This window comes from Jaculus jaculus, chromosome 1 (genome assembly GCF_020740685.1).
Source record: "Jaculus jaculus isolate mJacJac1 chromosome 1, mJacJac1.mat.Y.cur, whole genome shotgun sequence".
NCBI classification, from domain to species: Eukaryota; Metazoa; Chordata; class Mammalia; order Rodentia; family Dipodidae; genus Jaculus; species Jaculus jaculus.
Window position 1 is genome coordinate 39,405,403 of NC_059102.1, and position 13,914 is coordinate 39,419,316.

Consider the following 13,914-nt stretch of genomic DNA (forward strand, 5'->3'; position numbering starts at 1 on the left):
TCTGCTTGCAAATAAATAAAGTTAAAAAAATCTGCGTAGGCATTTCTCAAAAGAAGATATGTAAATGATCCCCAAGCACATGAGAGATGCTCAGTATGATTAATCATCAGCGAAATGCAAATCAAAACCACAGTGAGGTGTCATTATTTCACTCATTACTATGGCTGTGATCAAAACTACAAAAAAAAAAAAAAAGGCTGGTAAGAATTCAGAGGAAGAGGAACTTTTATTTTCTATCTGTAGGAATATATATTAGTGTAGTCATTATGGAAACCAGTATGGAAGTTTCACAAGAAACTAAACATGATGTCGCAATCCCACTTCCAGATGTCGATCCAGTGGAAATGGAATCCATGTGAATCCGCATATTGTAGCATTGTTCACAATAGCCAAGAGATAGAATCAACTGTGATGGGCATTGGTGGATGAATAGATAAAGAAAATGTGGTACATGTACAAAATGGAATATTCTCCCATGAAAAGAATGAAATCCTAGCTGGAGAGATGGCACAGTGGTTAAACTGCTTGCCTGCAAAGTGAAAAGACACAGGTGCAGTTCCCCAGTACCTACATAAAACCAGATGCACAAAGTGCCACATTGCATCTGGAGTTCATTTGCAGCTGCTGTAGGCTCTGGCGCACCCATTCTCTCCTTGCAAATAAATAAATTTATATATATAATATATAAATATATTAAATACTGTATATAATATATATTAGTATAGATAATAATACAATAATAAATAATAAAATGATATAACAAAATAAATATATATTAACATATATATATATATTTAAAAAGAATGACAGCTTGTCATTTGTGAACATAAGGGTGGAACTAAAGGACAATGTACTAAGTGAAATAAGCTAGCACCAATAAAAAGCAAAAAAGTAGGTGTCAAAATGCAGTTATATAGAAGCTGTAATTCTGCTCTTCTAAGACATTAGGGTGACTATAGTTTGCAACAATTTATAATATATTTTATAGATAACTAAAAGGAGTTCAAAGATTATCAACACAGAGAAATGATAAAACTAGTAGATACGAATTGAACCTGATTTGCTGTTACATACACTGTTACATGTATCGAATTATCAGATTATCTCTGTGTGAACTGGGCGTGATGGTTCACACCTCTAATTCCAGCCCTTGGGAAGATAGAAGCAGGTGGATCAGAATCTTGAAATCATTCTTGCTATACAGGGAGTTCAAGGACAGCCTGGACTACACGAGACCATAGAAAAATCAAGTTATGTCAGATGTGGTGGCGCACTCCTTTAATCCCAGCACTTGGGAGGCAGAGATAGGAGGGTCGCTGTGAGTTTGAGGCCACCCTGTGACTACAAAGTGAATCCCAGGTCAACCTGGGGCCAGAGGGAGACCCTACCTCAAAAAAAAAAGGAGAAAAATGAAGTTATTACTATACCCCATAAATAATACGTGTCAATTTAAAAAAGTCCCCTAGGTTCAATTCCTAGAACCACACAAAAAATAGCACTGCTGGGGATCAAACCAAGAGCATTGCACATGCCAGGCAAGCTCCTGCCACTGAGGTACATCCGAAGCCCTAATTTTTTTTTAAGCTTTAAAATTTTAAGTACTTTATTTATTTGAGAGTAGGGACAAAAGGAGGGGTTTTGGTGTTTATGGGTGTGGTGGTTTGATTCAGGTGTCCCCCATAAACCTAGGTGTTCTGAATGCTAGGTTCCCAGCTGATGGAGATTTGGGAATTAATGCCTCCTGGAGGGAGTGTATTGTTGGGGGTGGGCTTATGGGCTTTATAGCCAGTTTCCCCATGCCAGTGTTTGGCACACCCTCCTGTTGCTGTGTTCCATCTTATGTTGGCCAGGGGGTGATGTCCACCCTCTGCTCATGCCATCGTTTTCCCCTGCCATCGTGGAGCTTCCCCTCAAGCCTGTGAGCCAAAATAAACCTCTTTTTCCCAGAAGCTACTCTTGGTTGGGTGATTTCTACCAGCAATGCGAACCGGACTGCAACAATGGGTGTGCCAAGGGCCTCTTGCTGCTGCAAACGAACAGCACAAACATGTATCACTTTGTGCATCTGGCTTGACTTGGGTACTGGGGCAATTGAGCCCAACACGCAGGCTTTGCAAGCAAGTGTCTTTAACAACTGAGCTACCTCCCCAGCTCCCTAAATTTTTTTAGATGTAAATTGAGTCTTCCTTTTTGAATTGTTCCCTGCTTAGGGCATTAGCTTGGGTGTAGGATTTAACAATAGAAATAATGATCACTGTAATAATAATTGCAGAGAGCATTCATCTGGCCCTTCATACTTGCTAAGCACTATTCTGCCCTCTGGGCAAGCTTCTCATTATACTCATGATAAACCTACAAGATTCATACTATTATCACCACTATTTTCTAGCCAGAAAAAGAGAAGCTGCATGGATTGAAACAATTTGATCCAAGATAATTATGGACAAAGTTAATATAACAGCTATCATTTTTCTTTTTGCATGAGAATTTGACCTTTGTTTGACTTCCTAGCTCTGCTACCTTGGTAACCTGATAAGAGCCAAATGTCAATTGTGTTTCTACGGCAACATCACCTATGATAAGAATGACCCCCGATTGGTTACGTTATATGTGGATCTGGGAGGAGCTGTACATAAACTATAAATATCTGGAAGGGACCTGTGTCCTGGGCTTTCTGGGTGCAGAGATTGTGGTGTGTCTTTTGTGGTGACCCTGGAAGCTGTGTGATGTGATACGGTGCTCCTGGGAACATGGGCTTTCCCACAAGGCAGTTCCTGTACCTAGCTGCTGTGCCAATCTCTTGGCACCATGATTTAGGCAAGCTTTATTTATCCATTTATTTATTTGGCAGAGAAAGAAGGAGAGGGAGAGAGAAAGAGAGAGAGAATGGACGCACCAGGGCTTCCAGCCACTGCGAATGAACTCCAGACGCATGCGCCCCCTGTGCATCTAGCTAACGTGGGTCCTGGGGAATTGAACCTGGGTCCTTTGGCTTTGCAAGCAAACGCCTTAACCTCTAAGCCATCCCTCTAGCCATAGGCAAGCTTTTTTGACACTGTGATGCTGGCCTGTATCCTCCAACTTTTTGAATAGCCTGGAGCCAGTCTACACATGAAATACAAACAAATTATTTGGGGCTGCACTTGTGCTCAGTGGGTAGAATACTGACATACTATGTGCAAGGCCCCAGGTTTGATCCCTGGCACTGGAAAAAAAAAATTATGTGACCTGTTTTTATTTTCAGAGAAAAGTTGCAACAAAATTCTAGAGTTAGCCGGGCGTGGTGGCACACACCTTTAATCCCAGCACTTGGGAGGCAGAGGTAGGAGGATCGCTGTGAATTTGAGGCCACCCTGAGACTCCATAGTGAATTCCAGGTCAGCCTGGGCTAGAGTGAAACCCTACCTCGAAAAACCATAAAAAAAAAAAAAAAAATTCTAGAGTTACTACCTGCCTTCCTGAGTCCTCCGTCCTGTCCCCATCCCCTGATGTTAGCATCTCAGCTCCCCACAGCATCAAGATCTCCGGGAGGAAATGACATTACTGGACTTCTAACTGGACTGCAGCCTTGTTTAGATTTCACTGGTTTCACGCTAGTGTTCCTTTTCTGTTCCACATTGTGGTCAAAGTTGTCACAATGTATTTAGTTTTCCTCTCTAGTCTCTTCCAATGTGGGACATTGGTCTTTCTTAGTCTTGGCACTTTTGTTCTATTTATTTATTTATTTATTTGAGAGTGACAGGCACAGAGAGAAAGACAGATAGAGGGAGAGAGAGAGAATGGGCGCGCCAGGGCTTCCAGCCTCTGCAAACGAACTCCAGACGCATGCGCCCCCTTGTGCATCTGGCTAACGTGGGACCTGGGGTACCAAGCCTCAAACCGGGGTCCTTAGGCTTCACAGGCAAGCACTTAACCGCTAAGCCATCTCTCCAGCCCCCATCAATTATTTTGTAGAATACCCCCAATTTGAGTGTACTATTATAGGACCGATGTTATAAATGCTGGCAAGAATGCCATAGAAATGTTGCTGTGTCCTTGTTAGTGCATTGGATCAAGGGGTTATAGTGTTGGTATTTCTATTCTTTTCTTTTGGTGGTACTGGGGATGGAACCCAGGACACTGTGCATGCAAGATACGAGCTCTGCCCCTAAGCTATATCCTCAGCCTAAATTCTTTCTTTACCGTCCCCTTCAGTTCCGCACATTGTCCACACATTGTAGTAAGGGTTCAGGTGCAGGGAGTGTTCTGCTCACGTGCCAGGTCCAGCCCGGATGACTCCTGCTGCTACTATTTTATTCTATATTGTATTTTCCGAATTTTCTTTGTAGCTCTCTCAATTTTGCATTTTCCTCTTGGACGTGGAACTCAATCGTCTCAAGTAGAACTTTGTTGGTGGAAAGGGTTGGGCCTTGCAGGACCCTTTATTCACCCCACCGTCAGAGGGAGGGTGAGTTGTACCTGTGAGGCTTGTGCCTCGGTGTTAACAGCCGGGGAGATCTCGCTTCTGGTGATTGAAACCGTTCTGAGGTGGCTATACCCTGGAGCAGGCTTTTGAACATTTTATCTATTTGCAAGGAGAGAGAGAATATGGACGCACTAGGGCCTCCAGCTGCAACAAACAAACTCCAGATGCATGCACCACTTTGTGCATCTGTTTATGTGGGTACTGGGGAATCAAACCTGGGTCATTAGGAGTTACAAGCAAGCACTTTAACCACTGGTTTTTGGAGGTGCTGGGGCTAGACGCAGCCATGGTTTTCTGGAGGATCCAGCACTGGGTAGTACCAAGTCTGAATATGTGTCTCACAATCTCTTCCACCCATCGTCTCTGGGAAACTAAGACTTACTCAAGTCTGTCCTTGGAGTCTGTTCCTCTGTGTTTCATTGTGGAATGAACAAATCATGTCAAAAGTTGCCCAGGGTTAAGTGGCTGTAGGTGAGGTTGGCCAAGGGTGGGATGGAGAGGTGATGCCATGTCTTTTTTAGGGAGAGGAGGTTCTTCCTTTCCACAGGGCACACACTATAGAAAATGTGTTTCTGGACTGGAGAGATGGCTCCGTGGTTAAGGCACTAGCCTGGGAAGCCTAAGGACCCAGGTTTGATTCCCCAGTACTCACGGAAGCCAGATGCACAAGGTGGCACATGAATCTGGAGTTTGTTGGTAGTGGCTGGAGGCACTGGCATGCCCATTCTCTTTATCTGCCTCTCTCTCTCTTGCAAATAAGTAAATAAAATACATAAAAATAAAAAAAATGTGTTTCTTCTCAAGTTTTTAACTTGATAGGGAAGATATTGCATAAAATCATAGTTGAGTGAATGAAACTGAAAAATCTCAAATAAATGGAATTTCTCCGGTCTTGAATTTATTTTTTTATTTTTTAATTTTTATTAACATTTTCCATGATTTTTAAAGAAGAAATTAAGTATTAGTTCTACTCAGAAAAACAATAAACATGACATAATCCTAGATTTGCTTTAGGATCATTATGGTCACCGCAATCTTTATGAAAGTCAGGGGTGGCAAGGGTCATTCTGACTCCTTAGCTCACTCCTCCTCTGGAAACCCAGCCCAGGCTTTCTACCCCCCCTCCCATGCAGCATGCACATGACAGAGAGAACGATGTGGAGGCTTGCTGTCATTTTGTGTGCTTCAGGGACCACTGAACATAAACAGGGCTGTAGCATTTTCAAATGTTTTAATTGGCCTAAAAAATCTATAATGTAACAAATGAGCAATGGAATAACTGTCTCCATCCCTTGATCTTAATGATTTATATTTCCTTTTAGAGTCTATGCAAATACAGAAATAGAATTTTATGTTGCTTCCTGTAGCTAATACACAAATTACCTAAAATTTCAGTTTTGAAGATTCTGATTCTTCATAGTCATCAAAATCCTCAAGAATATGTATTTATTTTTTGTCTGAGCTTTTTTCAACGTGAATGTTGTGGTCCTAAGGTACACCAGTTGACTTCCCTCCTTCCTCCAAGGTAACCATTATTAGGAAGTCAACAGCTAGTATTCACAGCATATTATATGCTTGCAACATATTTATTGATTCCTATACCACTTGAAGCACTTTATATGACTTTTCTGTAACTATTATATAAAACTTGTAATGGTTACAGTTATCACCTATATTATTAACTTTATCACTCAGCATTATGTTCTGAGCTATAAGTATGTTGGTAGAAGTGTTCTAGCACATTCTTTGTTTAACTGATTCATAATCTTCCATTGTTTGAACAATCCATAATTTATTTTCTGTTATTTCTGTATCACTTGCTGTAGCAAATAATGCTATGGTGTGTATAGTTCAAACCTGATCTTATTCCTTCAAGTGAAAATGAGTACATCTGGATCTTTGGAGGTCTGTGATCCTAAAAAGGGTCCCCGGGGGTTGTGACTGCTGCTGTTTTGGATTCCCATACTTACTTGTACCTTTAGTGAAGAGATGACTGGGTGGAAAGGTGGGTGGTGGATAAAAGCATGAATCTTGAGAGCTTGTCTGGAGGATCTAGCAGGGGAACACAGCTGCTCGTACACCCTTGACCAAAGACCAGCCTCCTCTATCTGGGGAAGGTCGTCCTCTTCAACCGGGTGCACAGCTTTGGGTGGGCCACTCTTGGAGTAGTGATAGAGGAAGGGGACCCCCAGCTAGCCAGCCAGACCAGCCAAACCAACCCAGGCAATAAATGAAGTGACAGATGTCGCAGCAAGATCACCCTCACATCAAATGCATGAATCTTTAAACAATGTTTCCCAGTCTAATACATCCATCTGTGAGATCTCCTTGTCTATATGGAAGAACAGCATATCAACTCTTGGTCTTTTTTTTCCTTCCAGATGTTGAAATGCTTCAGGCCAGTACAGGTAACCCAGTCCCCGGAGAAGGTTTCTCTCGGCCCACAAAGGACTCTATGATCCGCAAATTTTTAGAAGGTAAGTTGTAGTTATGAGCAGTGAAGGAAAACACACACACACACACACACACACACACACACACACACACACAAATGGGTTCTTGATGTCACATAATGGTTGCTGCATTCAAGGAACAGGTTGCCACAAACATGGCATATGATACCACTGAAGGCACCCTGCTTTTCTTTGTTTCTGCTCTGACCTTCCCAAGTAGCCTATTACAGACAAGCCACAAATGCCCACCATTGGAGCTCCTCATTGGGGTGAACCAGTGGCCTCCAGTAAGACTGCATTACCAGAATTAGCTAAGTGCCTACGATGCACAAAGCCTGCTATGGATGTTAGGGCTGAGACCCCAAAGGAAAACAAGATGTGATCCCTTGGGAGACTTCCCTTTGTGGTGAAGGAAGGGAACAGACACCTGCTTTACCAAGTTGAGGCTGTGTGGCAGTGGCTATGGGCAGGACTATGGTCTGTACTCTCTTCTTTCCTCAGCTGCCTGGAAGGCCTCAGGCAGGGCACTCAACTCCTTCAGATCTCCGTTTCTTCAATTATAAAATGAGATTAAGTTTGTGAGAGTTAAACAAGTGGCTGCATACTAAGCCTCAGACCAAGAGGGCGTTGATTCCCGTGGTGTGAGGATGAGCTTTGCTATTTGGCCTCCAGCTTACCCTGTTGTCTCTAGCAGGGGACAAGTACCAGCTTAAGTTGATTGCTATTGTTATTTATTATTCTAAAAGTAATGCAAACAAATAATAAAATCTCAAGTAATATCAGACTAGAGAAATTTATCTTGAGGTTAGAGCCCAGAAACTAGAGTTTTCCAGTGAGTTGGAACCAGCCTGGTCAACTCTCTTGGACCCATTCAAAGGCAAGAGGCCCTGGTGCACCTGTTCTCTCTCTCTCTTGCTCTGTGCTTGCAAATAGATAATAAATAAAAATATTTTTAAAAATTCAAGTGCTATAGAAAATTTATGTAATTATGTATTCATCTTTTTTTTTTTTTTGGAAACAGGGTCTTGCCCAGGGTGGTCTCAAACTCTTGGCAATCCTCTTTTCTCAGCCTACCAAATGTCTGGGATTATAGGTGTGAGTTACTATACCAGCTCAAAGAGTTAAACCATCATTCTCACACCCTAGACTCTCCCAAAATTTTCTGGATATATTAATATTGAACATATGTCTTTTCTGTTTATTCCTAGGTGGTATCATGTCAGCACAATTTTTCAGCAGATTCTGAGTTTCCTATAAATGCAATGTTCTCTAATGTTAAAAGTCCCTGTTGAGACTGTTTAGGTTGTCTTCAGCCTGTGCTTCTTTACATCTTGTGCAGTGGATGCCTGTTCTTGTATATAATGTCTTTGCACATGCTTGAGACTCCGCATACTGTAGATTGCTAGAACAGAATGGTTGGGCCTAAGGAAGTTTGTCTCTGTGAGTTTGGCCCATCATGCTGCTTGTCTCTGATGTTCTTCCCTGCTTACATTTCCACCAGGAGCGTACGAAAGGATCTAGAGCACTATTTCTATGCAAAATCAAACATGGAAACTTGGTCTTCAACACAGATAAAACAAGGATGACTCCCAGCCCCACTCCTAAACCTCTCGTTTCTACATTATGGTTTTGGAAGCATCTCTTGGTGTTATGCGCTCTGAGGGCTTCAGTTTGGAAACCACAGACCTGATACCTATGAGGGAGAGGAGGAAAGTGTAGAGATAAAGTGGCCTGGGGCTTCATTGGGAGGGCTTGTTCGCCCATTCCATTTATGTGGCCTTTAGCCAGTCAGCACCAGGGAGTGGGTGCCAGGATTAACATTCTTCCTCTAATAAACTGCATTTGATTGAGCTGGGCATGGAGGCGCACGCCTTTAATTCCAGCACTTGGAAGGCAGAGGTAGGTGGATCACCATGAGTTCAAGGCCACCCCGAGATTACATAGTGAATTTCAGGTCAGCCTGAGCTAGCGTGAGACCCTACCTCAAAAAACAAACAAAACAAAACAAAAAGGCAGTGTTTGGCATAGAGCAGTATCTGGAAATATCAACAAATGTTTGTTGTGAAATCCATTCGTTATTATTTAAATGTCATGATCAGATCTCAATGGGAATGGCTGAGAGGCTCAGAATTCATCCTGTCAGGGACCCAGTTACACAGCATTGAGTTCCTCTGAGGTGACCTTCACCCTTGGTAGCACATTTCCTGTCATTTGTCTCTTTGCTATCCCGGCATATTTTGCTCTCAGAGAGCCTGGCAGCTGGGGTTGGGCTGGAGATTCTTCCTGCAAGCTTCTAGTTGGCCAGCCCAAGCTAAGGGCGTGACTGGGGTGATTATGTACAGATGGGCAAAGGAGGGTCATGGGACTCCTGGACGCCCAGCCCTCCAGTACAATGGTCCTCCTTCCCTGGGGTTTCCAGCACATGCCACACCTGTAGATAGATGTTGCCAAGGTGGCCATTGCTATTCACACCTCCATTTCATGCTTGCACCTCTCTCAGTTTCTGAAACCATGAAGCTTTCTCCTGTAGAAGAAAAGACTTTTTACCCTGATAAGCTATTTTGAGCTTTACCTGAAGTTTTCCAAAGTCTGCCCAGCCCAAGTTAGGAATATGTCTTGTAGGAAGGCCGTCATAGTCTACATACTTTGCATTTGGGCTCAAATCTAATGCATTAATCCCTGCTTGGCCCAGAGAGAATACTTAACCCAGAGTTCATATTCAACCTTGCATTCTAAGAACATGACTGAACCCATGCCATAAAGAGGCTCCAGGACAGCATTGGGTGCCAAGGGCACAGCTCACCTGCTGCAGCTGACAGCCTAGGGAGAAGGAGAAATAGACAGCAGCGTGACACACCCACACGCTTGTGAGTGTGCATCGTGGCAAGGTTATAAAGCAAAGGATTGGAACCGAGTGAGGATAAATAATGGCAGACCTAGCTTAGGCTGGGGAGTGAGGCCTCTCTTGCAGGCAACAGCATGGTGAGACTTGGAGGGGTTGTTGGCTTGCCCTGGCACAGTGTGGCGGAAAGAAGGCTCTGAGCAGAGAAGGATGAAGATGAAGAACAAAGTCAAGGCCAAAGTGTTTAGAGATAGTGGGTGAAAGGCAAGTGCTGTGAGCCCACGGTGACCTGGCAGGAAGTTGCATTTTGTTCACATTGGACAACCCTTCCCAGAGCTTAGATAATCAGATAACTAGAAATTTATCTTGAGGGCAGAGTCCAGAAACTAGAGGTTGCCAATGAGTTCAGACCAGCCTGGTCAATTCTCTTGGACCCATGACAACAGGAAGCCAAGAGTAACCCTCCTTCACCTCAGAAAAGCTGCACAGAGAACACAAATTCCTAATAAATCACTGAACTCCAGCCTCCATGGGAAGAAGGCCCAAGCTGTGTTTGTTCCTTTATCCCAAAGGGCATTTAGGGGTTTGTTCAGTGGGGAGCTAAGGAAGAGCCAAGGTTCTAGAGAAACCACAGAGTGTGGAGTATGACATCCCAGAGCCAGCTTTCCTGGGGGTCAACCTGGTTCCTCAGGAGCACTGGACAAGTTATTCAAATCCTTAAAGTCCCAGTTGTTGTTTTTTTTTTAATCTGTAAAATGAGACTAATGATAATAGCAACTCCATAGCAATGTTACAAAATCAAAGGTAATACCATGTAGGCAGTATACCCAGAACTGTGCTTGCATGGAGGAAGTCCTCGGCTGCCCAGACACCAGGAGGTGTTTACAGGCATGCTCAGGCTTGGAGGGGTGTGCTTTCTTTCCTTTGGCTCTAACAGAATGAGTGACAGAGTCTCGTAATAAAGTTGAAGCTTCTAGTCCGGGCTGCACTGATGGGTAACAGATGAAGGCGACAAGGTGCTCCCTTGGCATCTTGGCATGGGTGCTGAGCATGCCATAGGAGCCCTGCAGGGCAAGCCGTCTGCCAGAGGCCACTCTGCACTACAAGCAATGGTCATTCCCTCTGCTCTTGTGAGTGACAGACATGCCATTTCCTTGGCCATTGTCCTCAGTCACTTCTCTCTGCTTTTAGGCAACAGCATGGAGACAACCAGTTTGAAGAGAGAGCCATACAGTCTTGGTAGGAAAAACGATGTCTATCACACAGTAGATGAGGATGAGGCCTTTTCTGTGGACCTGGCTAACAGGCCTCCAGTCCCTGTACCCAGGCCAGAGGCCACTGTTCCTGGGCCTCTCCAGCTGTCCAGCAACGAGCCATACATTTCTAAAGGTAAGTGTGTCAGAGCATAGTGCCCAGCAGGTCCTTCAGAAGTTCTCAGCAAGAGCTGCCTAGATCCCTGGCCTTCTGAACAATGGTTCCTTGCTTTGGTGGCATCCAGCCTGCCTCAGGAAATAGGGTCATAGTATTCAGGATAAATTATGAAGCTAAACCAAGCCAGTGATCACATTCAGTGCTGGTCTTGTCTGACTAAAAGGATTGCCAGATATGTGTTCCTACCTGGAGTCCATTTTTATAGTATGTTGCAGTTAGGTTCGCATTGCTGGTAGAAATCAACCAACCAAGAGCAGCCTGTGGGAAAAAGAGGTTTATTTTGGCCTACAGGCTCAAAGGGAAGCTCCATGGTGGCAGGGGAAAATGATGGCATGAGCAAAAGGGTGGACATCACCCCCTGGCCAACATAAGGTGGACAATAGCAACAGGAGAGTGTGCCAAACACTGGCATGGGGAAACTGGCTATAACCCCTTAAGCCCTCCCCCAACAATACACCACTCCAGGAGGCTTTAATTTCATATCGCCATCCACTGGGGAACCTAGTATCCAGAAAACCTAAGTTTATGGGGACACCCGAATCAAACCACCACACAGTATAAGTGTGTTATGGAAGATGTGAAGAAAAGACATCCTCAGGGGGGAAGGTCACACTCGAGCCTCTAGTAAGTAGGTTGGTGTTGTTGCAAGATATATAAACTACAGAAATGCCCAGTTAACTCTGAATTGCAGATAAATAAATAAGGTGTCTTTTTTTTTTAATTTTTATTAACATTTTCCATGATTATAAAATATATCCCATGGTAATTCCCTCCCTCCTCACCCCCACACTTTCCCATTTAAAATTCCATTCTCCATCATATTACCTCCCCGTTACAATCATTGTAATTACATATATACAATATCAACCTATTAAGTATCCTCCCCCCTTCCTTTCTCTACCCTTTATGTCTCCTTTTTAACTTACTGGCCTCTGCTACTAAGTATTTTCATTCTCACGCAGAAGCCCAGTCATCTGGAGGTAGGATCCACATATGAGAGAGAACATGTGGCGCTTGGCTTTCTGGGTCTGGGTTACCTCACTTAGTATAATCCTTTCCAGGTCCATCCATTTTTCTGAAAATTTCATAACTTCATTTTTCTTTACCACTGAGTAGAACTCCATTGTATAAATGTACCACATCTTCATTATCCACTCATCTGTTGATGGACATCTAGGCTGGTTCCATTTCCCAGCTATTATAAATTGAGCAGCAATAAACATGGTTGAGCACGTACTTCTAAGGAAATGTGATGAGTCTTTTGGATATATGCCTAGGAGTGCTATAGCTGGGTCATATGGTAGATCAATCTCTAGCTGTTTTAGGAACCTCCACACTGTTTTCCACAATGGCTGGACCAGATTGCATTCCCACCAGCAGTGCAGAAGGGTTCCTGTTTTTCCACATCCTCGCCAACATTTATGATCATTTGTTTTCATGATGGTGGCCAATCTGACAGGTGTGAGATGGAATCTCAATGTAGTTTTAATCTGCATTTCCCTGACGACTAGTGACGTAGAACATTTTTTTAGATGCTTATATGCCATTCGTATTTCTTCCTTTGAGAACTCTCTATTTAGCTCCATAGCCCATTTTTTGATTGGCTTGTTTGATTCCTTATTATTTGACTTTTTGAGTTCTTTGTATATCCTAGATATTAATCCTTTATCAGATATATAGCTGGCGAAGATTTTTTCCCATTCTGTAGGTTGCCTCTTTGCTTTTTTCACTGTGTCCTTTGCACTGCAAAATCTTTGTAATTTCATTAGGTCCCAGTGGTTAATCTGTGGTTTTATTGCCTGAGCAATTGGGGTTGTATTCAGAAAGTCTTTACCAAGACCAATATGTTGAAGGGTTTCCCCTACTTTTTCCTCTGGCAGTTTCAGAGTTTCCGGTCTGATGTTAAGGTCTTTAATCCATTTGGACTTAATTCTTATGCATGGCGAGAGAGAAGAATCTATTTTCATCCTTCTGCAGATATTTATCCAGTTTTCAAAACACCATTTCCTGAAGAGGCTGTCTCTTCTCCAATGAGTATTTTTGGCATTTTTATCGAATATCAGGTGGCTATAGCTACTTGGGCTTACATCTGGGTCCTCTATTCTGTTCCACTGATCTACATGTCTGTTTTTGTGCCAGTACCATGCTGTTTTTGTTACTATGGCTCTGTAGTATAGGTTAAAATCAGGTATGGTGATACCACCAGCCTCTTTTTTGTTGCTCAGTATTATTTTAGATATTCGAGGTTTTTTGTGATTCCAAATGAATTTTTGGATTGTTTTTTCTATTTCCCTGAAGAAAGCCTTTGGAATTTTGATAGAGATTGCATTAAATGTGTAGATTGCTTTAGGTAAGATTGCCATTTTCACGATATTGATTCTTCCAATCCAGGAACAAGGGATGTTTCTCCACTTTCTAGTGTCTTCTGCAATTTCTCGCTTGAGTGTTTTAAAGTTCTCATTGTATAGATTCTTTACTTCCATGGTTAGGTTTATTCCAAGGTACTTTATTTTTTTTGATGCAATTGTGAATGGGAGTGATTCTCGGATTTCATCCTCTGTGTGTTTGTTGTTAGCATATATGAAGGCTACTGATTTCTGTGTATTTATTTTGTATCCTGCTACATTGCTGTAGGTTTTGATCAGCTCTAACAGCTTGCTAGTAGAGTCTTTAGGGTCCTTTATGTATAGAATCATGTCATCTGCAAATAATGGTAACTTGAT

General features: G+C 42.8%; 1 protein-coding gene across 1 annotated transcript in view; it reads left to right on the forward strand.

Moving 5' to 3' along the window:
- Pik3ap1 (phosphoinositide-3-kinase adaptor protein 1) overlaps window positions 1-13,914 on the forward strand; it is a 150,476-nt gene that overhangs the window by 98,920 nt on the left and 37,642 nt on the right. The window contains exons 9-10 of the mRNA XM_045130294.1: window positions 6,847-6,942; window positions 10,952-11,149. Of these exons, the coding sequence (XP_044986229.1) occupies window positions 6,847-6,942; window positions 10,952-11,149 (294 nt within the window). The remainder of the gene's footprint in view (window positions 1-6,846; window positions 6,943-10,951; window positions 11,150-13,914) is intronic.